General features: G+C 45.1%; 1 protein-coding gene across 1 annotated transcript in view; it reads left to right on the forward strand.

Moving 5' to 3' along the window:
- Window positions 1-1,028: 1,028 nt before the first annotated feature.
- The window catches only part of LONP2 (lon peptidase 2, peroxisomal), a 36,089-nt gene continuing 10,229 nt past the window's right edge, over window positions 1,029-26,888 (forward strand). The window contains exons 1-8 of the mRNA XM_072980692.2: window positions 1,029-1,352; window positions 3,093-3,327; window positions 4,910-5,041; window positions 5,495-5,617; window positions 6,746-6,909; window positions 8,141-8,235; window positions 14,787-15,045; window positions 21,364-21,505. Coding sequence (XP_072836793.2) covers window positions 1,093-1,352; window positions 3,093-3,327; window positions 4,910-5,041; window positions 5,495-5,617; window positions 6,746-6,909; window positions 8,141-8,235; window positions 14,787-15,045; window positions 21,364-21,505 — 1,410 coding nt within the window. The 5' untranslated portion in view covers window positions 1,029-1,092. The remainder of the gene's footprint in view (window positions 1,353-3,092; window positions 3,328-4,909; window positions 5,042-5,494; window positions 5,618-6,745; window positions 6,910-8,140; window positions 8,236-14,786; window positions 15,046-21,363; window positions 21,506-26,888) is intronic.

The raw sequence follows: 26,888 nt of genomic DNA on the forward strand, positions 1-26,888 counted from the left end.
AATGAAAGACTTGTGAGACTTTATGTATTTAAGCTGTTTCTAGAGGTAACGTTTCTGAAAAATTCCATTTTTCCCCAGGAAGAAAAAAGTTTTTTTCCCTGGAAAAAAGTGGAAATGTCCAGAAATTTTATATCTCTCGTTGAGTCACATCCTGTTCCCCCTTCAAAGTCCAGAGCAGCCTATATGGCAACCCCTTCCTTAACTTGACAACTTTCTAGATCTTAGTGATCTGCTCAAGGTCACCTTAACCTTTCACTGGTTGCTCTAACCCAGAAATTTGGACCATGGGACTGTCTGGATATCGGCAGACTATTTCTCTGTTCCCTCGCTGCTGGACCTGGTGGCTGCAGGATGGGATATGTGATCCAGGCAGAACTGGAGAGCGTCAGCCGGTTTCGTATCAGGATTGATTCTTCATGTAAAAGAAGACTCGAGATCCAACTAATTAAACTGTTAAACTTTTCCTATTTATGTTCTCACCCTTGATGACTTTTTTCGTCATGAAATAATGGAAAGAACACAGAGGATGCAATTTAAATTTTAAAGCATCTTGGCCATACTTTTATTGAAACCAACATTCCTTTTTTGGAGGCACAGCCTTCAGCAACGTACGATAGGACCCCTTGGGTTTTAATGCCCAAGCCTTGAAAGCAAGGAAATACACGACCCAACAAGAACCCCGAGCGACCGTTCTTTAAATAACTTTATTTTGCACGTTCCTTTCCAGCCTTTCAGAAGATGCCGCTGCAGGTGATATACTGGAGACAATATGCCATGGCCACGAGGGAGGAAGGCCAGGCGTTTCTCCCACCCCCCACCCCCCAGGGCAGCCTATCTTGGGTTGGGCACGAAGGACCCCTAGGGTGTGTAAGGGGATGGATGACAGAGAGGATGAGGACCAGAAACTTGGCCACTCGGCCCTGCGCTCGGGTTCCTCCAGGGGGCGATTCCCGCCGCCGCCTGCAGAGGGCAGTGGCGGGCGGGGCGCGCGGCGGGCGGGCTGGCCCTCGCCGGCCACCGTAGCGCGGCCTTTTCTGAGGCGACCGGCGGACTTCGCCCTGCCGCGAGCGGGGAGGCCGGAGCGGGCCGGCCATGGCGTCGTCCTCGTCCTCGTCCTCGTCGTCGGGCGGCAGCGCCATCCAGATCCCGCGCCGCCTCCCTTTGCTGCTGACCCCCGAGGCCGTCCTGCTGCCGGGCTCCACCATGCGCGCCAGCGTGGACTCCCCGCGGAACATGCAGCTGGTGCGGAGCCGCCTCCTGAGGGGGACCTCGCTCCGGAGCACCATCCTGGGCGTCATCCCGGACACCCGCGACCCGGCCGGCGAGCAGGACCCGCTGCCCCCGCTCCACAGGTCGGGGGACGAACCGCCGCCCGCCCGTCCGACCCCGCGTCGCCCTGGCAACCATCCCCCCGCCCTCTCGCGTCCCTCTCGCGCCCCGCCCCTCCCGGGAGGCCCCGCCCCCTCGTCGCCATGGCTACGGCGCCCCCCGCTCGCGGCCCTTTCGCGCCCCGCCCCTCCCGGGAGGCCCCGCCCCCTCGTCGCCATGGCTACGCCCCCCCCCTCTGCGGCCCACTTTCGCTTTCCCCGCCTGGTTTCCAAGGCATGGGCTTTATTTTAAATTATTATTTTTTATATCCTGAAACATTTTGAGTATAAGGGGTACCTTCCTCTTCTCTTCTCACCTTGGTTTTTGGGCCTGTTTTTTTTAAATGGTTTATTCTCCCAAAATGCAAGGAGTAACATTCTATCATTACACACGTGTATAATGATTACAAATATATTCATTCGCGCACATATACATTATGTATGCATTGTATGCATGCATAAAACGTGTGGGTGCGTGCATGTCTATGTGTGTATGTATTCACGTACACACACATAAGTATACAGTGTTGTATATGCATTATATGTATAATATAGTGTATATTTTCAAATTGGTCAGTAATAATTCTGTCGACTGCTTATTCACAGTTTCAAGCTGTGTCTTAGCTCCCTTCCTAATAAGGCATTTTTAACCATCTCTATCTTAGCATCCTTTGATGAACAATGGTGACTGTTATTTTTAGTTTCGGCTTTGCTGGTGCTTCAGACATCTGAAAATAGTGTCTTTTTCAGAGCTTTATCTGGCAGGGTGTGGAACATAACATGTGTAAGATGTTCCTTCCTTTTTGGGGGGACAATTAAAGGCTTTGCATGCATCGTCATGATTGGTTCACATTTAATCAGTGAGTGGTTTAAAATGTTTGGGTCAGAATTGCGTTTGGTTTTAATCCTCTATTTAATAATCCGTTGTGCACGCAGTGGTTCTTTCCAGGGTGTTTGCCCGGGAAGGTAATTCTCTGCCCCTCAAGGCAGGTAGAGCCCCTGTTGTTTTGAACGGGGCAATCTCTATCTTGTGCAAATACTGTATATCAAACATTATGCGGAGTGTTTGGTTCTATGTTTGCTCAACAGGATTGTTTGCGAACTTTGGAACTGGACTTTTGGGAAGTGAAACAAAACAGAATGATGTGTAACAATAAGCTTGTTCAGCTCTGGATTTGTTATTTCTGCTATGCTGAGTGTTTAGAAGATGATTGCTTTAATTGCAAAGGCTTTGGCAGGTGTGTGCATGCTCCCTTTCTGAGATGGCCGTCCTGCTGCCGAAAAGGCAAGTCAGTACTTGGTTTAAAAAACTGGCTGGCCTTTTTGGCAAAGAAATGGCTGCAAGGAACAATAACAAGTGAACCCTCTGAGGCATGGCGTTCTCTGCGTGGGTCTTTCTCTTCTTTGGTTCTTAGTCTTGCCAGTAATTAAAGGCCTCGGATTATGACAAACCAGAGCTGAGTTGTGGAACGCACGTCTTTGATATGCTGAAGGTTCTAGGCCCAGTTCTCAGTAATTCCTAGTAGGGCTAGAAAAACCTGTATTCTGAAACCCTTGAGGGTTGCTGCCGGAGCTGTGTAGATAAATAAACCAGCAATTATAACAATTATAACTATGTATAGTGCTTTGAAGTGTTGGTCTCATAGCCTTGGGGATTCCCACCCAAGTCCATTTTCCCTGTGGCGCCATGGCAAAAAGTGACACGGCTGTTCTTCTCGCTTCCAGGATCGGCACAGCCGCGCTGGCTATTCAGGTGGTTGGCAGCAACTGGCCGAAGCCCCATTATACTTTGTTGATCACAGGCCTGTGCAGATTCCAGATCCTGCAGCTGGTGAAGGAGAAGCCCTACCCTGTCGCGGACGTGGAACAGCTGGATCGGCTGGAGCAGTTTACCAACAAGTCTGCCTCCGAGGAAGAACTGGGGGAGCTGTCGGAGCAGTTCTATAAATACGCAGTGCAGGTCAGGGGGCTCGAATCAGAGTGTGCTGGTTGAAAGGCCTGTTGCAGAAGCACATTTGGTGGTTGACTGTAGACTTTGGGTCCCCAGATGTTCTTGGACTGCAACTCCCAGAAGCCTTCACCGCTTGCTGTGCTGGTCAGGATTTCTGGGAGTTGTAGTCCAAGAACATCTGGGGACCCAAGGTTGGGAACCACTGCAGTAGAGGAACAGTCCATGGTACGTGCTTTGCACAAAAGGCTGTGGGTTCAAGCCTCTCTTGGGCGTACACAAACATAGGAAGCTGCCTTATACTTTACCAGATATTGGATCAGTCCTGCCAGTATGATTAAGTCTAATTGGTAGCAAAGGCTCTTTGGGGTTTTGGAAAAGATCCCCAGCCTTATCTGGACATCCCTAATATTCTGTAGCTGTTTCCCATCCAGATTCTGACCAGGACCTCGCTTGGCAGAGTTATGTGAGTCCTCTTTCTGAGTCTCTGGAGAGTGGCTTCCAAACAAGTAGACCGTCTTAGGCTCGATCAGAAACAGAACCTTTGGCTCGCCAAATGTTTTGGCCTAGACCTCTCATTCTGGCCAGTAATAAAACACAGCAAGAGTTATAGTGCAAAATATTTGGAGGCACGCTGTTCCTTGTTCACAGCCTTGGGTCCCCAAATATTTTGGCTGCAAGTCCCAGGAGCCTCCATCACTAGCTGTGCTGGCCAGAATTTCCGGGAGTTTTTGTCCCAAGAACATCTGGGGACCCAAGATTGGAAGCCACTGCTCTAAATAAATCCATTGTCTCGCTTGGATTATGGCAGCTTAAATATATATGTCCTTTGCAGTTCTTCAGCTGCATATTACCTTCTAAATTGTATACTTCTGATGTGGTTCCAAGCTACTTCTTCCAGTCTCAAGTCTGTATTGAGCCCAGCCTGTGCAAATTTTGCCTCTGCAACCTTCGCTACCCTGTGGTTTCCTTTGTGGGACCACATGATGGAATAGTCTGAGATGCTGTGGGACAACCGAGAATGTTTGGTGTGTGATGACTTACCTGTTTCCTCACTTGTGAACAATGACCCTCAAGGTTTGCATTAGCTGTGCTAGGAACCCTCCAGATACTCACCTACATGAAAAAATATCCAGGAGGTCTTTTTGTGTTGCTGATCTTCCCATACTCTGGAAGGTGGTCCCAAAGGCTCTAGAATTAGGTCCATACATGCGTGCTAAAGTACACCTTGCTGGCTTCAGGAAAAAGATGCCTATGTGATGCGAAGCGAGTGAGCTCTGCAGATAATTACACGGTGAGACATTTGGATTCTGCAGGAAAACAAACCCCCCTCTAGTGCTTGAGTCATCAGCACAGACTGAAGCAGATGTTTTGATGCTACTCATCCGTCATTTTTTGGGGGTAGATTTGCCTGAAGACAATTGTCTTGGGAAAGACTGAAACCGAGAAAATGACTAAGAGGGTTTTAGAAGACTTTGTTTTTAACGTTGGGTCATGTTTTTGGTGTTTTAGAGCTGAGGGATCCAAAATAAGAAGAGTGCTGATGAGTTCATTGTACTTTTATTTCTTTTCTTCCTTCCTCTCCATGGTGCAGTTGGTTGACATGTTGGATATGTCAATTCCCGCCGTGGCTAAACTGAGGCGCCTGTTGGACAACCTGCCGAGAGAAGCTTTACCGGACATATTAACCTCAATCATCCGTACCAGCAACCAGGAAAAGCTCCAGGTATGGAGCGTGGCCTTCGTTTAGGCGGAACGCAACATCCGTATTTATTTCAGAATTCTTAAGCCGTCCGAAATTATAGCTTTGACTTGGAAGTCCAGTTATTTTGACAGATCTGTTCCCACTTTTCTTCCATAGCCCAAAGATGCAAATCAGGTAATGTCGAACAGCTTACTCTAACGTCACAGGGATGGAATCAGTTCTTTGCCGCTTGCACCCTGAGCGATGATGCGGCTGCAGTTGGTTTAATTGGGTCTTATTATCCAGAGGACCCTGCAGTGACAGAGATCAAGAAAGACCCGCTTTCTTGTAACTCATTCTGCATCAGTCTTTTTCCTGTACGATTACAGAGTTGTATTTCACATGGCATTAACATTTTACGGGTGTGTGAAAAATACGAGTGTACAGTGAAAAATGTATTGCTACCTCATGCTTATTTTATTTTATTTTATTTAGATTTTAGATGCTGTTGGCTTGGAAGAACGGTTCAAGATGACCATACCTTTGCTCGTTAGGCAGATCGAAGGCTTGAAGCTCCTTCAGAAAACCAGGAAACCCAAACAGGATGATGACAAGAGGGTGGGCTTTCTTTCTTTCTTTGCTTCATGTAGAAAGTTTGTTTTAATATTACACATTTAAGTTCACATAATACAAATGTAAGTCACAAGGTAAGGATTCTCCCATGTTTGTTTATGATTTAACAACAACGGATGGGGTCTGAGGAAGCCAGAAGCCTGGAGGAACCTCGGCTGATCGGCATAGACATTACACACCCCAAGGGTCACTGTCAAGATGTTCCGAGAGCTCAAAAAGCCACATTTCTCTACTGTCGGAAATGCAGTTTGGGGCATTTGGAATAGTTTCCTGTTAGGCATACAAAGCACAGCTGCTTCCCTGCATCAGCTTTGAAGAAGGCAAAGCACAGCTCCAGTCTGAACATGCCAGCTCAGCAGGATCACCTTCCAGGAAGAAGCTCAGCTGATCTTAGCTCCGGCTGAGTGGTAATGCGCAAGACTGTGTCATGGGTGGATGTTTAGAGCATAACTGGAATAACTGGAAAGTGTGGCTTTCTGTGGCCTGATCAGATCCGAGAGTGTATATTAACTTCTGTACTCTACAACAGATACTTATTATCAAGTAAATTAGGAGAGCCACTGTCAAAAACACAGTTTAATTATGGTTCTGGGAGGTTGAAATTTAGAATAGATTGTGCCCCCCCCCAGTTCGTAGCCAGTTTTCCTAATATTCAAAAAACACATTAAAATATTGATTTTGGGGGAGGCATTTCAAGACATCCTCCGTTTATGGTTATCCAGTTTTATTTGTTATATTTTGCAGTCTGTATTTAGTCTGATGCTGCCATCTTGAGTGTTTGGCTGGAGAGTTCTGTTTATAGTTTATATATATATATTTAATATATATATATATTTGCAGGTTGGGTGGGATGTAGTTGCGTTCTTGATGTTTATTTCATTTTTGGAAACTGCGCTGAGTAGCGGTGGTACCACTAGATGAGCGAGATTGATAGAGTAAACCCAGTGAACCAGCAAAATTTACATTTTGTAAAATGTCTTGAAGCTCTTAAGTGTTTGCATTTGCTAGCAATTTATTAGCAAATTTTGGATTTATTTTGGTTTTTGATGGTTTTGCAATAGAGGCAATAGGGTCACAGCTGCTCCTACTTTTTGCCATTTTAAAAATATTTAGGTCATAGCTATACGTCCCATCCGAAGGATCGCCCACATCCCAGGCGCTGCCGAAGATGAGGAGGACGAAGAAGACCATGATGATATTGTCAGCCTTGAGAAGAAAGTTCGGACCTCCAACATGCCTGAGCAGGCTTTGAAAGTATGCATAAAAGAATTGAAAAGGTTAGCTATTGTACTTCTATAAGGTTTTTATATTCTTTTTTTAAAAATCAGATATACACGCTGGAGCTCTCGCTTGATTTTCCTTTAATCTTTGTTATGGAATATCACATTTTGCTTGTAGGAAAAAAGGCTTCTGAGGCCAACACTCAGCGAATCATTAAAATAATACATTTTGTGTGGGTGAAGGATTACACGGAATATCTTGAAGCTCCTTCGTCTCTTTTTGTTTTGAGACTTCTTGATGCTGAAAATGCACAGATAGTGATGCCGGATTCCTTAACTTCCCTGTAGAACTTATTATTTTGATTCAAAGCATTCTCTGGTACGACCCAAAGACAAGGACACATTTTTAGTTTATGGAAGGCCTGTGTTTAATCTTTAAATAATACCCACATTAGAATTTTTCTTTTAAGAAATCAGAATTGGCTAGATCCATTCTCAGTTTCAACTGGAATAGACCTGTTGAATGAGAGGGATTTACATAACTCTTGTCTTCAAAAGTCCCTTCGCTTAGTGGTTCGTATCCCAAAAAATACATCTATTGTCCAATTTTTGACATGTGTTCCTGAGTCTATTTACTCACAAGTAAAGATCTATATTGTAGAATGAAACTTCCTGTTTGGTCAGTGTGCATAGACCTGATGGCCTTATCGTAAGCAGGTCTGCTCAAAAGTAACTTCCATTGAGTTCAATCATTTCCTTCCTAGTGCACAAGTTTAGGATCACAGCCTTTAGTTCCATAAAACTAGACCTGGATTTTGGTTTTTAGTGCTATGATGTTTCAATATTAATTAGGAATTTTGAATTTATTGTATTTTATGATATTTTGTGACATTTGTAAGCCGCCCCGAGTAGACACTCTCTAGGGGGGCGGGGTAGAAATCTAATTAAATAAAAATAAAATAAAATAAATTTAAAATAAATGAATTTTGTAGACGAACCTATCTGTTATACTTACAATAAAACATAAAGGGATATGTAGAGAGGTCCCTGGAAGTCTTCCTCTCAGGTAATTAGCAAAATCTGCTTAGCTTTGAAAAGGCTGCACTGAGTCACAGGGTATATAACCTTAATTAGAGGCAGATACCATCATATTAATAATTTTATCCCCAAGACTGTGTCCTGGTGTAATTTTACAGTATTACTGTGGTTGAATTCCTAATTTCTTAGGAGATAACATGTACAAGTCCAGTATTAGGCTACTAATGATTGATTTTATCTGTCTTTCCAGATTAAAGAAAATGCCTCAGTCAATGCCAGAATACGCCTTAACCCGGAATTATTTGGAACTGATGGTAGAACTGCCCTGGAACAAAAGTACAAAAGGTAGAGTCAGCTTCGTATCCTTTCTTAGGATCTTCAATCTAATTGCTGGTGCCAACTGTGACAAACCCAGACCTACTGGGATCTGCCACACTTAACTAAGCTGCCACCAACCATTCCCTATAAGAAGTCACACAGACCAGGGATGGATTTTTAACAAATAAAAGAACAAGGTTTATTTAAATACAACACACAGGGAAAATAAAATAATCAGGTGAATAAGATAAAGTAACGTGGCTTATTCTCATTCATACATGCATACAGTTTGGTTCACACAGAACCCTTAACTTGAAGCACAGACCCTGAACCTATCAGTTCTGGCTAACCAACAGACACCTGAACCTATCAGGTTGGTACTCTGACACACAGTAGTACCCTGTCTGACACACAGACTCCCACACCAGCTTCTTCTCTCAGCTGCTGCTTTGTCTCCTCCTCGCATCTCCACACACTCTCCACATATATATACAGTACAGCCCCTCCTCCTGATGTCCCGCCTTCCACTCCCCATAGGATGGAACTTTCCCTCCAAACCCATGACAGACAGGTAACATCAGTGCTGTATGTAACACCTCCCCTCTTTATAAGTTGTTTTGTAGGGGGAAAGCTAAGGTGCTTTTTCCCAAAAAAACAACCTGGATAAAACACATAACAACAGTTATACATACCATATCATATTTACTTATACTTACATTCTAAGTTAACCATAGCAATTAGGCATTTAAACATTTACCATATACATTACATCAATTTACCTTTATTCATACAAACCAAGTTCAAAAAAAACAGGTACATTTAACTTTTTGTCATCAATATATACACATAGTCCATGTTTCTTTTGCCGTCTTCATTCTTCAGGTCTTCTTGACAAGGCGTCAGCAACACAGTTCACTGACCCTCTGACCACCTTCACTTCAAAGTCATAGTCTTGTAGGTTTAAAGCCCACCTCATAAGTTTGCTATTGTGGGTTTTCATTGTCTTTAACCATTGCAGTGGTGAATGGTCAGTGCACAGAATAAAATGTCTTCCCCAGATGTAAGGCTTGGCCTTCTGGATCGCGTAGACTATTGCCAAACACTCCTTCTCCACGGTTGCCAAATGTCTCTCACCTTTTTGAAGTTTCCTACTCAGGTAGGACACTGGATGCTGGTCACCATTCTCATCCTCCTGGCACAGAACTGCTCCTACCCCGCTGTTAGACGCATCGGTGTAGATGATGAACTCCCGGTCGAAGTCTGGAGCCCGCAGCACAGGATAGTTGATTAACGCCTCCTTCAACCTCTGGAACGCCTCCTCACAGTCGCTGGTCCACGGGATGCGGTCATCAGCCTTCTTCCTCGTCAGATCGGTCAGCGGAGCCGCAATCTCGCTAAACCTCGGGATGAACTTCCTGTAGTAGCCCACCAACCCAAGAAATGATTTGACCTTTTTCTTGGTGTTGGGTCTAGGCCAATCACGAACAGCTTCTATTTTGGCCTCCAGGGGTTTTATCACTCCTCCCCCTACCATGTGACCCAAGTATTTTATTTCTGGGCTACCCAGCTGACACTTGCTGGCCTTTACTGTTAGCCCTGCTGCACTTAACCTCTGCAGCACTAACTCCAGGTGTATCAGGTGATCTTCCCAGGTATTACTGAAGATCCCTATGTCGTCAATGTAGGCCACTGTAAAGTCACTGAGCCCTGCCAAGGTCTGGTCCATCAGCCTTTGGAATGTGGCTGGTGCATTTCTGAGACCAAAGCTCAGGACTCGAAACTCATAGAGACCAAAAGGGCTGCAAAAGGCAGTCTTTTCTTGATCCCTGGGATCAATTCTTAATTGCCAATATCCCTTTACCAGGTCCAATGATGAGATGAACCGACAACCCCCTATGGTTTCAATCAGGTTGTCTAGCCTGGGCATTGGGTAGGCATCAGGAGTGGTTACACGGTTTAATTTCCTGTAATCGACACAAAACCTAATGCTCCCATCAGGCTTGTCCACAAGGACTATCGGAGAGGACCAAGGACTAGAAGAGGGGACGATTATGTTCTCCCTAAGCATCTCGTCCAGCTCCTTCCGCACCTTGTCCCTATAGGGTCCCGTTACTCGGTATGGGGATACTGCCTGCGGGGGTGCATCCCCTGTGTGGATCCGATGCATCACTCCCTTCACTATCCCCGGCTTGTTGGAAAACACCTGTTGATATTTACTAAGCAGCATTTTTAGTTCTTGCTGCTGGTCTTGGGTGAGTGCAGGACTGATCTTTACCTCCTCTGGGTTGTATTTTACTTCCCCTCTACCCTCCCAGAAGGGTAATTCAGCTTCCTCACTCTCAGCTGCTTTTATCGCAAATAAAACCCTCTGTTCCCCTCTGTAGTAGGGTTTTAGGGCATTCACATGAACCACCCTCCTTGCTTGGTTCTCCTCCTGCTCTATAAGGTAGTTCAGGTCTGACATCTTGGAAATGACCCTATATGGTCCTGCCCATTTGAGCTGCAGTTTATTCTCTCTGCAGGGCCTAAGCCAAAGCACTTCCTCCCCTGGGTCAAAGTGCCTCTCTCTAGCTTTGTGGTCATACCATGTTTTCTGTCTGACCTTCTGAGCTTGCAGGTTTTCTGCTGCCAGCTCTAGATTTCTCTTTAGGTCATTCATCAAGGTGTCTATGTATGTCACCACGTCTTGTGGGTCATCCTGGGTGATCTGCTCCCAATTTTGTTTGATCAAATCAAGGGGCCCTTTCACCCTTCTCCCAAACAAGAGTTCAAACGGACTGAACCCGGTACTGGCTTGTGGCACTGATCGATAAGCAAACAAAAGGGATTGCAGCTTCTGGTCCCAATTGTTTGGATTCTCTGCCAAGTAAGCCCTAATCATGCGCATTAGAGTCCCATTGAACTTCTCAGTTAACCCATTACTTTCAGGATGATAAGCAGTGGTTTCCTTGTGCTTAATTCCACAGATTTGCCATAAGCGTTTCATGAGCTTTGATGTGAACGATGCGCCCAAATCTGTGATTATTTCTGAGGCAAATCCCATCCTGGACATATACCCCACCAAGGCATCTGCCACTGTGTTAGTTTCAATGTTAGTCAAGGGTATGGCTTCAGGGTACCTTGTGGCATGGTCCACAATTGTGAGAATGAACCTGTTCCCCCTCTTTGTGGCCTTGGGCAAAGGTCCCACAATATCCACCCCTATGCATTTGAACGGAGTGTCAATCACAGGCAAAGGGCACAACTTTGCTTTGGTCCTATCGCGGCTATTCCCCTGCCTTTGACACACATCACATTGTTTACAGAACTCCCTGATCTGCTTCCCTATGTCAGGCCAGTAAAAATTCTGTGTGATTCTCTGCTGTGTTTTGTTCACCCCTAAGTGTGCAGCAAACATGTCAGAGTGCCCCCTTTGTAAGATCATGGGGCGATACTTTTCAGGTACCACCAGCTGACTTCTGATCCCATCTCCCCCTTTTGAGGTATTCCTCAGGGTCTCTCTATATAAAATCCCCTTTTTCTCCAGAAATCTCACTGGGGTTTCAGGTGTTAGCTGGGCGTCAGTCACCTGTTCAAAACACTTTTGGAGAGTGGCGTCTGCCTTTTGCTCCTGTCCAAATCTGCTGTCTGTGGTTAAGGTTTCCACCACAGCTTCTGAACTTCCCCCACCTGCTTCCGTCTCTGGCTCATCATTACCCCCCTGAACTGTCCCCGTGGTGGCTTGTGAACGTGTAATCACTAGCACCCGTTTCACATGTTCAGCCAGGTCATTTCCCACGAGCACGGCTGCTGGCAGAGTCGATGAAATCGCTAGCCGCCAAACTCCCCTCCAGCCTTGAAAGTTGACAGGTACCTCCGCGACTGGGAGTGAGATTATCTGCCCCTCAATCCCTGCTACCTTTATGCTCTCATTCGGGATTATATATTCCCTAGGAATAATATCTGGATGGCACAGGGTCACCTGAGAACAAGTGTCCCGCAGCCCCCGATACTGACGGCCAAGTATTCCTACGTCCACCCCTGCTGTCTCAAACAACTGAGAATCTGTTCTCACGAGCAAGCATCGCTTGACCTCCACAAGAGGACCACCTTCCTCAGCCTGATCAGCAGATGCAGCCGTTCCAGACTGAGCAGCCATGGCAACAGGCTCCCTCAGTGACAATGAGCCTTGCTCTCTCTGGACACAGAACACAGCTTTTGGCTTGGTTCCACTAGAATCCTGAGGCACCATTCCTTTTAGCTGCCTTAATTTCTCACACTCTGAGATTAGATGGCCCTTTCCCTGACAGAAATAACATTTTCTGGTGTATTTTGATTCTCTCTCATCTTGTTTTGGTTTTCCCTCCAAAATCTGAGGTCTTGGTTTCATGTCTGAGGGCTTCCCTTCACCATGGGCCCCTCCCCCTTGCTGGCTTTTCCCTGGTCCCTGAGAGTACTTGCTGTAGGTTTCTTTGGGTTTACCTACAGATTTCCCCTCACCCAAGGGCTTTCTTATTTGCGAAATAAAATCTGCGATCTCGGCAGCTTCCACCACAGATTTTGGTTTCCTTTCCCTCACCTGGAATTTCAATTCCCCATGCAGGACTGAATAGAACTGTTCCAGTGCTATCAAGTCTTTAAGCTGCTCATAGGTCTCTGTCCCCTCCTGAGATAGCCATTTCTCAAGCAGCCTCACCAATTGGGCCCCCACTTGGGTAAAAGTCTGCTCTGGTTTTTTTGTGAGGGACCTGAATCTTTGTCTCAGCTGCTCCGCATTTATCCCATGTCTGGCAAACACCAGTTTTTTAAACTCTGCAAAATCTTTCATCAGTTCCTCAGGCATCTCGGCATAGACCTCAGCCAGGCTACCACTGATTAAAGATCGCATGATGGTCATCTTCTCAGTTTCCCTCACTGAGAAGTCCACAAACGCTCTTTCCACTAAGGAAAAGAATACCTCAGGACAATCTCCCTTGTGGTACACAGGGAATTTCTTCAGGTCAGCCTTAGACAATTGGCCTCCCTCAGAATCCCTATTGTTATTATTGTTCTGGTTCATTATTTCCAATTTTCTTAACTCATACGCCATCCTTTCTTTTTCCAGAGCAATTTTCTCTCTCTCTAATCTTTCTTCTCTTTCCAATCTCTCTATTTCAAATTGCCTTCTTTCTCTCTCTAATCTTTCTTCCTTTTCCATTCTCTCTCTCTCTAATCTTTCCTCCATTTCCCTCACCCTCAGTTCATGCTGTTGGGCTATGAGCAATTTTCTGAGTTCTGGGTTTTGTTCTCCCGTGCTGTCACCCTGCACTGAGCCAAATTCATCCTCAGAACCTTGGTCAACCTGGGGGTCTTTCACTTCACCCATTTCTGCCATTTGGCTTCGAGTCAAGGGCATAATCCCCCCTCAGAACAGGCTGCTTTAAAAAGTCAAGCCTCAAAATAAAACGACCACTTTTTTCCTCTTTTGCCTCAGAACCAGCTTTCTATAGATTGCTGCTGTTCTTCAGCACTACTTGCAACTGTAGCGAGTTAGAGACTACCCCCCTCTGCTGGGCCTCTCAGCTGGCAGGCTAAATCACTGCTACTACACAGTTTTGCCTCAGCTTTTTTCCCGCCAAAACCAGGCTGCCTCAGAGCACTCTAATCTAGTCCCCAATCTGAGGTTACACGTTCTTCTATTAGCGCACCTCCCCTTGAGGTACACCTAGAAGATTACCTACGTGCTCTCAGATTGTCCCTGACTAGACCCCCCTTGCTCTGGGCACACTTGCCAAGGCTTTGCTGGACCGCTGGACAACTGGACCAGTCGTATCCCACACGCTGGACACCAATCAATGTGACAAACCCAGACCTACTGGGATCTGCCACACTTAACTAAGCTGCCACCAACCATTCCCTATAAGAAGTCACACAGACCAGGGATGGATTTTTAACAAATAAAAGAACAAGGTTTATTTAAATACAACACACAGGGAAAATAAAATAATCAGGTGAATAAGATAAAGTAACGTGGCTTATTCTCATTCATACATGCATACAGTTTGGTTCACACAGAACCCTTAACTTGAAGCACAGACCCTGAACCTATCAGTTCTGGCTAACCAACAGACACCTGAACCTATCAGGTTGGTACTCTGACACACAGTAGTACCCTGTCTGACACACAGACTCCCACACCAGCTTCTTCTCTCAGCTGCTGCTTTGTCTCCTCCTCGCATCTCCACACACTCTCCACATATATATACAGTACAGCCCCTCCTCCTGATGTCCCGCCTTCCACTCCCCATAGGATGGAACTTTCCCTCCAAACCCATGACAGACAGGTAACATCAGTGCTGTATGTAACACCAACGAGAATCAACTGGTGGAACAAATTTATGAATGGCGAGTCAGCTCTAACATAAAGCCTGTTGGCTCAGTGCCTCTGTTTTGGTTGGGGCCACCAGTGGGATTGAAGCCCTAGGACTGCAAGTGATAAAAAAAAAATCAAATCAAATCAGGGGCTCTTTTACTTAAATGCAGGCAGAGTAAAGCTAGACATTTGAAGACAAGGAATTATTTGGCTTCATACTTAAACCCCTTCCATGTTTGGTCAACAGATTGCCTGGATATCCGGGCAGCCAGGATTCTCCTGGACAATGATCATTATGCGATGGAGAAGCTGAAGAAAAGAGTGCTGGAATATTTAGCGGTCAGGCAACTCAAGAACAACCTGAAGGGCCCCATCCTTTGCTTTGTGGGCCCCCCTGGAGTTGGAAAGACCAGCGTGGGAAGATCTATAGCAAAGACATTGGGGCGAGAATTCCATCGGATTGCCTTAGGCGGAGTCTGTGACCAGTCGGACATCCGAGGACATCGGTGAGTTAATACCTTTAGATGACAACATTATTGTCTCTTCGAAAATGGTGCTACAATTTCTAGTTTTTATATATAGTTTTAAGTTGCCTGATTAATTTGAAATGCCTTGTGGTTAGAAAGGGATTTTATTTTAAATTATGTTCGGGAAACAATTGTGTATTTTTCTTAGATCTTCCTCTTTCCTTCTGAATTGGCAACCACCTCTTCCTCCTGCAGAGACACGCCACCCCCCTAAAAATAATGCTTCAGAGGGCTGGAAATCCCTCCTGAGCAGACTTCTGTCTTCATGGAAAGCTGCAGCAAAATGGGAAGGAAAAGGATCTTAATTCCACTGGTTTTGGATACCCTACTCTATTCACTCTTGACCTGAAGGGTGCAGCCCCTTGAAAATCTAAATATCTTTGTTGTAAAGGGTAAAGTGCATAATCCATCAGCAGTCAAGACAGGTGTTAGGCTTTCTATTATTTCTACAAAGCAATGGAAGAATCTCTGGATCATGCTAAGGTTGTAAAGGAGTTGTAGCAGTAGAAACACCTCAATGAAATAATGCATTCAGGGCATTTAGATGAGACCCAGTCAAAAGATCAGCCAGGAGTGAGAAGCAGCAGGGAAAAGACTCATCGTAGCTGATCTGAAGGAGGAAGAAATGCAGCAGCAGGCGGTGTGAAGAAGTTGTGACATCTTCCCACATGTGCTCTGTTGAAATAGGATTCATTGACTGGGGAAAAGGCTATAGTTTTTCAAAATGAACTGGTGCATTGAGACTTACGGGCCCCAATGCGAGTTGGAAGAGCGTAAATCAAAAAGTGTACTTCCTATGAAGTCATATTTAGGGGCCATAAGAAGGAGCTGAATGTCTGTATTTAGCGCACATTGTCTCTAGGGGAAGGAAGTGTGTGTGTGTTTATGTAAGAGAAGGAAGAGGGTTCATTCTTCCACACACAAGTAGGCTATTCTGCTTACATCCTGTGCGATTCAAGTTTGCATGGGCAATAAATGCCTTCCTATGCCGCTTTAGCAGCCCAACTCAATCTAAGGTGCTCCAGATGGGTAAGGGCTAGCGTAGTTTAGCATTTTTATGTCCAAGAATAGCAGGGAAGGACATAATTTGGCCCTCAGTTTTTTGTGGATGAAGTTCCATTTCTTCAGGCTTAGACCAACCCCAGGGTTTTTCTGGATAGTGCAGAAAAACTGTAGACAAAACTCCAGAAATGGATGATAGATGTCTGTGAGAGGTGAGGTTAAGACATTTTGAGGCTACTGTCTTTAGCGGCTTTGTAGTCTGGTTGGAATTTTTACACCCTTGTTCTTAAGAGCAAAAAGTTGCCAATTACTCTGTGATTGCATGTGAAGTAAGTCTGTCCCACACCACGAGCGAAATCTGCTTTGTCCTCTCGGCTCCCAGTTGTGTTACACCCAGTTGTGTTGCACCATTTCTGAGTTTGCAGAAAGATTTCCGGTTGTTTCTTTGTGCACGTCCTGTTCCCTGGAACAGGTTGACCTCCATCTTGCCCAACAGCAAGCTGGAAATGGTGTGTGAAACCCTGCAGGTTGCGCAATACATTCCTCCTTCAGGAGGATGCTGGCTCTTGTTTTAGAACCCCTCCCCCAAAATCCCCACTGTTTTTTTGGGGGGGGGGTGAGATTTTGCCAGAAAGGCCTGGGGCAGCCCATAGAGCATCTGAATATTGATGGTGGGAAATGTCCTCTTTGAGGGTCTCACTCCCACTGTATATTTCCCTCACCTGCCAGATAGGGGAGGGATGGCGTGAGCCATTGCATGGGGATTGACTTAACACTGTTACGTACATTACTATGCATCAAGTCCAAGTAGTTTTATGTTTATTCACACCATGCTGACTATTGGAGTGGGGTTGAAGCAGGAAGACTTGGTAACAACATCCCTCATCCATTCGTGGATCAGATTTTTGCTTTTAAATAAAGATTATGATGGAAAGTTGCTGTTCAGCTGAGAACCACTAGAGGTTGTTCTGTGCTTTAAATCTAGCAGTGTTAAGGAAAGCACACTTAGTGGGCGAATACCTGCTTCATGGCCTGAAAGAACCGCAGAGCAATAGAGGGCACCCTTTCCATGGGGCCAAGGGCTCATCTTATTCTGCCCTCTTGACATTTCCCTGGGTTTCATGGAAACTCACTTTTGAGGTTCATTCATTACTTTTGAAGTTATACTCTTAGATCTTATTAGAACTGCAGGGCTGGAAGGGACCCTCTGGATCATGGAGTCCAGCCCCGGTCAAGGAAGCCCAGTGGGGAATCGAACTCCCAACCTCTGGCTCTGCAGCCAGATGTCTAAATCAGTATCTAACAGCTGGTTTTGTTGAGTGCTAGGATCTGCATGTCAAGCATGGCAGCCACTTCACATCTCTTTGTACAGTGTTTGGAGGGGGGAGAGAAGACATGGATGGTGCACACTCTAGGCTGTTGTTGATCACAGATGTTCAGATGCTACTTGCTGATGCGGAGTAGGCTTCTCAGACCTTTGGATGCATGTGCTGCTTAGCCTCTCGTTGCTTCTCTTTGCCCTCCCTGTTTGATGTGAGATCTGGAGTGAACATTTTCAGCGGAGGGTGTTCCTACATCACCTGCAGTGGAGTGCACCAGGGATGGCTTCTTTGTCGCCTCATGGTGGAAGCCAGCGTATGGAGGGTGGCTTCTCATGAGCCATTCAAAGAACATCCAGAATTAAGGACATCTTACATGCTGAAGAGGTTGCCCATGTGTGTGGTTCTGTCTTCTGCTAGGGGGATTCAATACTGTGCTTTTTATTCTTCAAGGGAAGTTAACTTCATAATATGGAACCCAAACAGCCACATTCCACCTGTTCGTGGCTTTGCCAAGCAGCTGCTCTCTCCGTATGAAAACGTTTTGTCCTCTTGCTTTAGACAGAGAGAGGCTAAAGTTCTTTGGACAAATAGAATAGGAGACACTGTTAAGAATTTCAGCTTCATTCCTAACATAGATTTGCTTTCTTTGAAAAGAAAGACTCTGGGGACCTAGTCAGACTCTGGAAGAAAGCCACTTGTTTTCAGGCATCCCCATATTTGGGTAAGTAAAAGTAAAATTAGTGCAGGGTTAAGAAATATATATATATATCTAGCCACTCTACTATAACCATAATAAGACTCCTTGCTATGCTTTCTCTACATATTTGGCATGTTTTGTTTACGAGTGCCAGATGAGATGAGGGCTCCCTTCTACTATATTTGAAAGCGTCTAGTTAAACAAATGAGATTTGTGGAATTACGAATCCTGATTTATAATTGTAATTAACAATACTACTGTATTTCTCTTCCGCCCATCTGCTGAGCAGCTCAGAGTAATCGTAATTATTGTGTGCCATCAAGATGACTCCCAATCTACGACAGCCATTTCCAGGGTTTTGCTAGGTAGAAAGAAGCAGCCGCCTTCTGGTGGCATTTCTAGGGCTCTGCAGCTTCCCTAAAGCCACACAGATTAGCCCTTCTCCCTGGAGGCACCACGAGGGATTGAACTCCCAAACCTCTGGTTCCACTGCTAATGTCCAGTCAATTCGGATGCCAAAGGGTAGACACTGCGAATAAGGAAGCAGAAGAGGGAGTTGGGCAGGGAACATGAACCATCTGCACATGCTCCAAGAGCCAGACCTTGATTTGGCCATAACATCTGGGTGAAGCAATAGGATGTCGGTGAGGCCCTCTTCTTTAGAGGTTTTTAAGCAGAGGTTGGGTGGCTGTAGGTCCAAGATGCTTCAGCCAACGCTGAATTCCTAGGGCGTGCTTGTGTGTATGCATGCGTGTGAACTAGGTCACCTTGGCATCCTTCCAACTCCACAAGTCTATGCTTTTATATTTTCCTGATGCTTAAAGTGCTTAATATAGTATAGTGGTAGGGTGATGATTAGGATAATTGAATGGCTGTGTAATTTGTTGCCACTCTCCAGCAAATGGAGATTTCTGACAAAGAAGAGTGTCATTACCTTTGTGCCTCCTCGGTCTAATTTTGGCCATTAACCTTGTTAAGTTCAAAGGGATGCCCGCCCACACTCTCTCTCTCTGTCTGTCAAACAGAAACCGAAAATGGTTTTGCTGTGAGCTTAGAAGATTTTTCGCAGCTTATTTCCTTAAAGGGGGCATAAGCTTATTAAAGCCCCCTGCTTATTCTGGAGAGACAGTTGAAATCTAAGACTTTGGGTACCGTTTAAAAAAAAAAAAGCTGGGACTAGTGGCAACCTAAAGATTCCAAGCCAAAGAGACTTTAGGGTCACAAACAGCAAAGGCACCCCAGTGCGGGCAGACAGAAATCCCTGTATTTACTGCCTGAACAGGGTTAAGGAATGAAAACTATGCAGTGGTAGGAAATTTTTTCCATCCGAGAGACAGCCCACCTGCTCCATGGTTGCTCGGAGGGTACAGAATCTTCACAGACACAACCGTGAAGGAGAAACAGTGAATCAGGAGACAGCCCTGCCCAATCTTATGCATGGCCACTTTGGGGCTGCCCCCTGCCCACACCGGATGGGTTCCTTGCGTCTGTCCATTGGCACCCATGTGTTGAAGGAGTTTTCTGCCCTTGCGTTGTGGTGATTGGCTTGCAGGTCGTGCTTTCACCATTTCCTTCTAATCACACCAAGCAGGAGATTTCCAAGATAACTTATTTCCTAGTGGCTCGAAAGGAGGAGGAAGTGGGAAACTGAAAATTTCTCCTGAAACCCCCTTTCGCCCAGTTTATCTCAAGAGTTGGCTACACTCTGTTGGCCTTTGAAGATTGGTGTTCCGGTTTCGTTTCTCTGCCTGTCTGTTTGACGGCACTTTTCAGTCCTATGGGCAGCCGATACATCTCTCCTCTGCCTAGATGTTCTGAAATGAAACATGAAGGTTTTTGTAACCTTTACTGCATAATGCTTTATGGCAGTATTTGTTCAAAAGAAATATAGAGCATTTGGTCTGGCAAAAATATACTCAGTGATATGTATTTTTTTAAAAAAAGGTACAATTTGAGCACGAGAACAGATTAAAAGCACAAATGACAGGGGTCACTAAAAAGAAATAATGGGACCCAGCCAGATAAAACCTCTTTGGCAGCAACCAGCTAAAAACACCAGACGCCCGTTTGAATAAAAACATCGTTTCCTGCTGGTGGAATGACAAGGGAATAGAAGCCACCCTAGTCGCCCCTGAAGAAGAGTTCAAGAGCCATACTGATTTGCTTCTATAATATTTTATCTATTTAGCTAGAGAGTGTATATCTTACCTACCCATTAAAAAAAAAGTCACAATGGCTGACAGTAAAAAAAAAAGTACATTTGATGGTGTGTTCTGTGTAGATTCAGTTAAATGAAATGTGCAGGTGTAAGTCATTAGCTTTTCACTGTGCAAAGCTTTTGCTATTCCCTGATTTAATTATATCTGTAGTTGGAATGGAGGCATATTTTAAAATGTAGGCATCTTTTGGTGCTGGAAGACTCTCTATATGAGACTTAATATGTGCTTTTGCAGATTTCTTTTTTCCAAACTGGAGGCGAGCAGTAGCAACGTGAAACCCCCACCCCCTGCAAGTTTCAAAGCAAGGTCTTGTACTTGAGGCCTTTAGGAGTGGCAATTATCTATTTTTGGCCAGATGATAGTGAGGATCTGGGTCTGGGCTTTAGATCATTAAGAGGGACTCTTAAGGGCTACAAAAATGGCCTGGGGAGAGGAATGCATGTGGCCAGATGACCCACGTGATTCTCATTCGTAGCATAGATGATAGATATGCCTAACGCTGGATCAGACCATTGACCCATCTTGTCCAGTGGCATTAACAATGAATCATAGGGGTTCTCCATGGTTTCAGGAAGGCATCTTTCGTATCCCTACCTTGAGATGTCAGGGACTTGAAACCGGAACCCTCTGGGTGTGAAGCCGATGTTCTGAGAACGAAGTACATTCAAGAGAAAATGAGATAAGCATCTGTTGGATAGACTTTGATTTGGATTCTTGCATTGAGCAGGGGGATTGGACCCAATGGTCTTACAGGCTCCTTCCAACTCCATTTTTCTAGGATTTCATGATTCCATATCTGATTGGACCAGCGATCTGATCCTGTGAAGGTGATTCCCATGTCTGTGACCAGACAGCCGTTCTGCTATTGTTCCAAGTTTTTTTTAAAAAAACACAAGGTGCCCCATGCTGTTTTTTATTTAGACCATATCTGGTTATTTAGCAGGAGAAGGAGAGGAGAGACAGAGCTCATAAAACATTCTTAAACTGTCTAGGCTTGCATCTTTTTCTTCTGTTGGGTTCCATATTTCACTGCCTTCCCCCTCTTTCTCCCCATCAGGCGTACCTATGTCGGTAGCATGCCCGGGCGGATCATCAATGGGTTGAAAACGGTCGGGATGAACAATCCAGTGTTCCTGCTCGATGAGGTTGATAAGCTCGGGAAGAGCCTGCAGGGCGATCCTGCAGCTGCTTTGCTTGAGGTGAGAAACGTGACGAGCTTCTCCTAGCCTGCCCCTTATACCCATTTTCAACTCAGTAGTTACACTCGGGGCTCGCTGAACTGGTGCCTCCTTTTCTAAATTTTGGGACTCAAGAGCCATACTGAAGGTGCAATAAGAAACGGCAGTCCTGTTAGTGCAAGGATGAGCAAAGTACGTCCCTGCAAGGGTCCTTGTGTAGACCCTGAAAATTTTCCCAACAAAGAATTGTGTAATGCCATTCTTTTTGAAGTTTCCAAGAGTTGTGATTTATCTTTTAAATTATACCAATAGCAAACGGTCTCATTTTTAAAAATCTAAAAGTGGACTTCCGGCCACTTCGTATCTTGGTCCTTTCTTTCTTTGGTAGGACATTTGCTTCATGTGGGACAGAGGATGACGGCAGGACACCCTTCTGTTCTGGGGCTGGTTCCCAGTCCATTTACAGGGAACCAGTGTTGCTTTAATTATGTTCCAACTACCGATGCAAACTAAGAGGGTTGGCTTGCCCAGGATTGCATAGAAACATTGGATTAAGACAATATTGGAGATGCTTTCGGGAATATTGGAGGTTGATAGCTATTTTGGTAGCTAGGCTTATGGAAACAAAAACAAAAAGGAGAGGACTTGGGCAGCTGTGAGATCTTTAGAGTGATTATCAAGAGACAGAGCTGAAATTCTCAGAGAAAGGCATTTCTATTTGGAACATACAGCCGGAGGAAGGAAGTGGGGGAGGACCCTTCAGCGACATTGGTAGAATAGCAAATATTTTCAGCTAGCAGTTGCTAAACAGAGGAATTCGTCTTCTTGCAACCTTGTCCATGGGGGACCTCAAAGCAGCGTGATGGCGCTGTACGAGTACTGTGGTAAAGTCTCCTTTTTCAGTGTGGTTGAAATCAAGAGAAGGCCAGTAGTCTATAAATAGGAACTGAGATCCAGCTATGGAGGATTGTTAAAAGGCTTCACATGCAGCCTCAGAGTATCCAGCTTCAGAGTTTATAACTACCTTTCCTGGGAGGAGACCCTTGTCAGCAGCAGGAATGGAGACGTTTTAGCCATTCTGATGTTCTAACGACCACTCCCCATAATCGCTTACTTTGCTTTGGCTGGTTGGGACTTCGGGAAATCCAAAACATCTGGAGGGCGAGAGTTTCCCAACCTCTGCTCTTCTGGTTATCAGCCTTCTACAGGAGACCTCTGTGCATTAAGTTCTTTCTTAATTCATTGTTAGAGCTTCCTGGAAAAGTTAATACGGGCTAAATATTTCCTTACATTCTGCTGAAATATTTCCCATTTGGGAATAATCTCATATTCTAGAGGTAAAGAGATATTTCTTTTTCCTAGACTTGAGCATTGAATATTTATGCACAAGGCGTAAGTAGCTGTGTAGGGTTGATAGTTCAAGTTGTCATGAAAGCTTGGGAGTGGATTCTGGAAAATGACAACATGATATTAGGGGTGGTGTGTGCTTGAAAGGGAACAAATATTTCCTGCCTTATGCACGGGGAGAGAAAAGTCAGAATTTTCAGCATCAGATACGTTAACTGCCCAGATGGTGGGGCTGAGAAGCGTCGGTTGCTTGAGCAAAAATGAATCTCTTCCTATTTCCAGTTACTGTCCATCAACCGGGGAACATTGGCGTTATATTTAGATGACCCCTGTTGAAGGTTGGAAGAGACAGAACATGATCCATGTCCTTTTGATGGGAGGAACATGTGTAGATAGATGGAGAAAGCAGGCTAAGAGAAGGGGCAAGCTGCTGACATATTCGCAAAGATTATGTTGCGGTCTGCAATATGGTGGGAATAAAGATATTGAATGCTTATCGGTTTCCGTATACCCTATGTGTGTCAGGGATATGTATCAACCAGCGGTCTGATAAAACAGATTGCAAGCACTCTGGGCTCAGAATCACTACAGTTAGCTGCTGCAGATAGATCTGTCTACCTTGAACTCATCTAGACCACCCCACCCCATCTTAATGCCCTAAATATATACTGTAGAATCCTAGAATAATTGAATTGGAAGGGGCCTCTAAGGCCATCAGGTCCAACCCCCTGCTCAGTGCAGGAATCCAAATCAAAGCCAATGTCTGACAGATGTCCAGTTTTTCTCTTGAAGGCATCCAGTATTAGAGCACTCACCACTTCCACAGGTAATTGGTTCCAGTGTTGTACTGCTCTAACAATTAAGGAGTTTTTCCTGATACTCAGCTAAAATCTGGTTTCCTCTAACTTGGGTCCTTTATTACATGTCCTGCATTCCGGGATGATCAAGAATAGTTCCTGCCCCTTCTCTGTCCCACTTCCTGAAATCCCCAGAGCTGGAATCCAGCATATAGTAGCAATTTTAAGACGAGTCACAGTCAGCGTGGCATAGCAGTTAAGATTGTTGGACTGGAACTCGACAGACGTGGGTTCAAATCCGGATTTTGTCATGAAACTAAATCAGGTGACCTTGCCCCAGCCACAGTCTTTTAGCCCGACCTACTTTGTGGGAGTGCTGAGAAGCATAACATGGGCAGCAGGAGGACAATGTCCACTACCTTGAATTCACGCTCAGGAAGAGCAGGACAAAAATGAAATAATTTAAAAGAATTATTAATAGAAGCTTCCAAACTATTTTGGATGTACATGGCATTAACAGTTCATCTCTAAGTCTTCTTGTTTTATTTCTTTAGAATATTGCATTTCTCTTTTTTTTAAAGTGCGGTAATGAAAGCTAATTGAGATGGCTTGCTATTTTTGACAAATGTTCAAGCTCACTGCCTCCATGCATGATGTATAATTTTAATTAGCAGCACTCTTCTGTGCCATAATTCAATCCACTGAGCAAAAGGGATGTATCCGTGCCATTATGGAAAAGGATAAATTATCTTGACAGGAGCAGGCAGTGGCTGAGGCATCCAGGAGGTCCCACCATGTACGGCGGCGTGAGAACTTTTCATGTGAAAGCTGCATTTGCTAATTTATCGCTGTAGGGAAGAGGGAGGAGGGGGTTTGCTGAGCCACAATATTGGCGGTGGGCGTGGATCCGAAAGTCCTCTGTAGGCAGTGTGATGACAGGGAGGTGTCCTGCATTTACAGTCTTAGGAAGCCTCTGTGATTACTGAGCATTGCAGAAGAAATCGCATTTCACAATGAGATTGTTGTGTCTGACCTTAACCTTAGGCAATGTGCATGCAAATTAAACATTGAGCACAGGGCTGGCGGAATACAACAGAAGGACAGTTTCTGTGTTTGTTGGCCAAAGAATTTGTCCACATGGGGAATACTGGGGGGTGAACGCTTCTCGCCACTGGCACTAAATGACTTGTGAACACGATGGATTCATGTCCCATTGTATCCTCTTCCCCCTTATGTGAATTATGTACAATGCTAATCTTGCTTCTGATCTTGGATTTAAAAAATAATTTTATTATTCTTATGTCAAAATTATATCTAATAGTTTTTTTTTAAACTTTCCACCTGGTTTGGATATCAGCGAGTCCAATTTCCTTCAAGACGGGCATTCCCCCCCCCCCAATGTTTTAGAAGTAGGTGTCTCGCGATCTTGGTTAGGTTTGCACAGGATGGGTGGCTTTTCCCTGAAACAGCACCAATAACTGGGAATCCGCCTGAGGTTATGCCCAGCAGCGGCTCTGTGCGTTGATTGAAGAGTTGTGCTATGGGCTCCAATAAACCAAGGAGAGTCTGCATTGGGTTGAAATGGAAGGTTCTGCTAGCTTCGGAGATGCTGGGACTTCTCTTTAATCAAACCACGCCCACCTAATTTCTCTCATCACGTTAATTACAAGGTTACATTTGCCACGCATAGGATGTTCCTTTTGAAGCCGGTCCCTTGCTCCTGGAAATCAAAAGAGCTGGAACTCTATTTGAGATTGAATCAGTCGTACAGAATTCCTTCTGGAGAGTTCCCTTAAAAAAAAAGAAACCAATATGACTGTGAGGAGTTGTTGTTAAACAGAACTGCAGAATACGTCCATAAAGTCATCTTGCTTACTGCATTCAGTGGGGTTCTGCTATTTCCTCTGCACTATATTAGTTGACCTTTGCAGGCCGCTTTCGTCAATGTTTTTGGTGGCCTCGAAGGAGAGCTCAAGAGAGCTTTCAAAGAACACTTACAGAAAAAAAAGTGCTTTGGTATATATTTCACGTTTAGGATGGCCATGTCTTCCATGCTCAGAAAGAGAAAAGCAAGCACCAGTGGCGTTCACGGGAGAGATACCGTATATAGTGAATAGAATGGTGGATTAGGAGTCAGAGGACCTGGGTTCAAAACCTCCCTCAGCCATGGAAACTCACTGAAGGAATGGCACTTGCTAAATATCTCACACGCCTTGAAAACCCTTGAAAATAGCGACTCAGTGGCACATAACAACAGATGCAGATTTAAGAATACGTTATGTAATTCAAAGAGCAACCCAGTGCATCTCAGTACAGGAGGGAAGACAAGAACCTGCTTCTCAGTGTCTTCTCCTGGTGCAGACCGAGGGTGGGCATCTTCAAGGCTCCTGCCACTGCATCACTTTGGGTTCCTTCATGTTCTAAATGAACTTAGACTGGAAGCCCCATCAAAACTGAGGATGTTGCCTCTCTGTGAATGCCAGTATGTTAACTGTTCCCCAGGTGTAATGTGCCCTCTACCCAAGCGACTGTTGGGCTACCATTTAGACTTGAGCTGCATAGGCCAGGTTCGCGATAGACCTAGAATGACAGCCTGACATTTTTGCCTGATAGTGTCCCATGCTCCAGAATAATTCACCAAATTGCTTCATGGAATCAATGGAGTGCTTGGCTACTTGTGTGGCTCTGGTGTTCGCCTTGAAGTGCAAGAGGCATCTGTCTCTCGAGTGCCCATTTTAATTTAGCTTTAATTAACACCCCATTACTCAAGTGACAGCGGCTGTTTTGCTCGGTGGCTGCTTGACAGGGGAATAAGCATGGAAACAGCACCTAAATGCTTGTTATCAGAGGCACTTGCTCATCAGCTAATAGAGGGTAAATTGCCCTTCTCCATGGCCTCAGCAGAGCTCTCTGCTAACAAGCAGTCAACTGGAATAAAAGCTTGCAACTGAATTTAAAACCCTCCCGGCTGTAAGTGACCAAAACAGCAGCCGGTTGCGCAGAGTGTGATCTCACTTCTTCCGAACATTACCATAGACAGGTTCCTGTTTTGAAAGGCTGGGCTACATCTGATGTTCCTTCCCAACTGGAGTAAATCTGTCCAACAAATGGAGTTTGTTAAGTTACCATTGATTCTGCACAAGACCAACCACTGTACCACCCAAACACAGCGGATCCTCTCTCTTGTTTCAAAAGCTAAGCAGAATCATTCCTGATACTACTTGGGTGAGAGGGAAATCCCCAAGGCATCTACAGATAGG

The sequence above is a fragment of the Pogona vitticeps genome, chromosome 10 (assembly GCF_051106095.1).
Source record: "Pogona vitticeps strain Pit_001003342236 chromosome 10, PviZW2.1, whole genome shotgun sequence".
NCBI classification, from domain to species: Eukaryota; Metazoa; Chordata; class Lepidosauria; order Squamata; family Agamidae; genus Pogona; species Pogona vitticeps.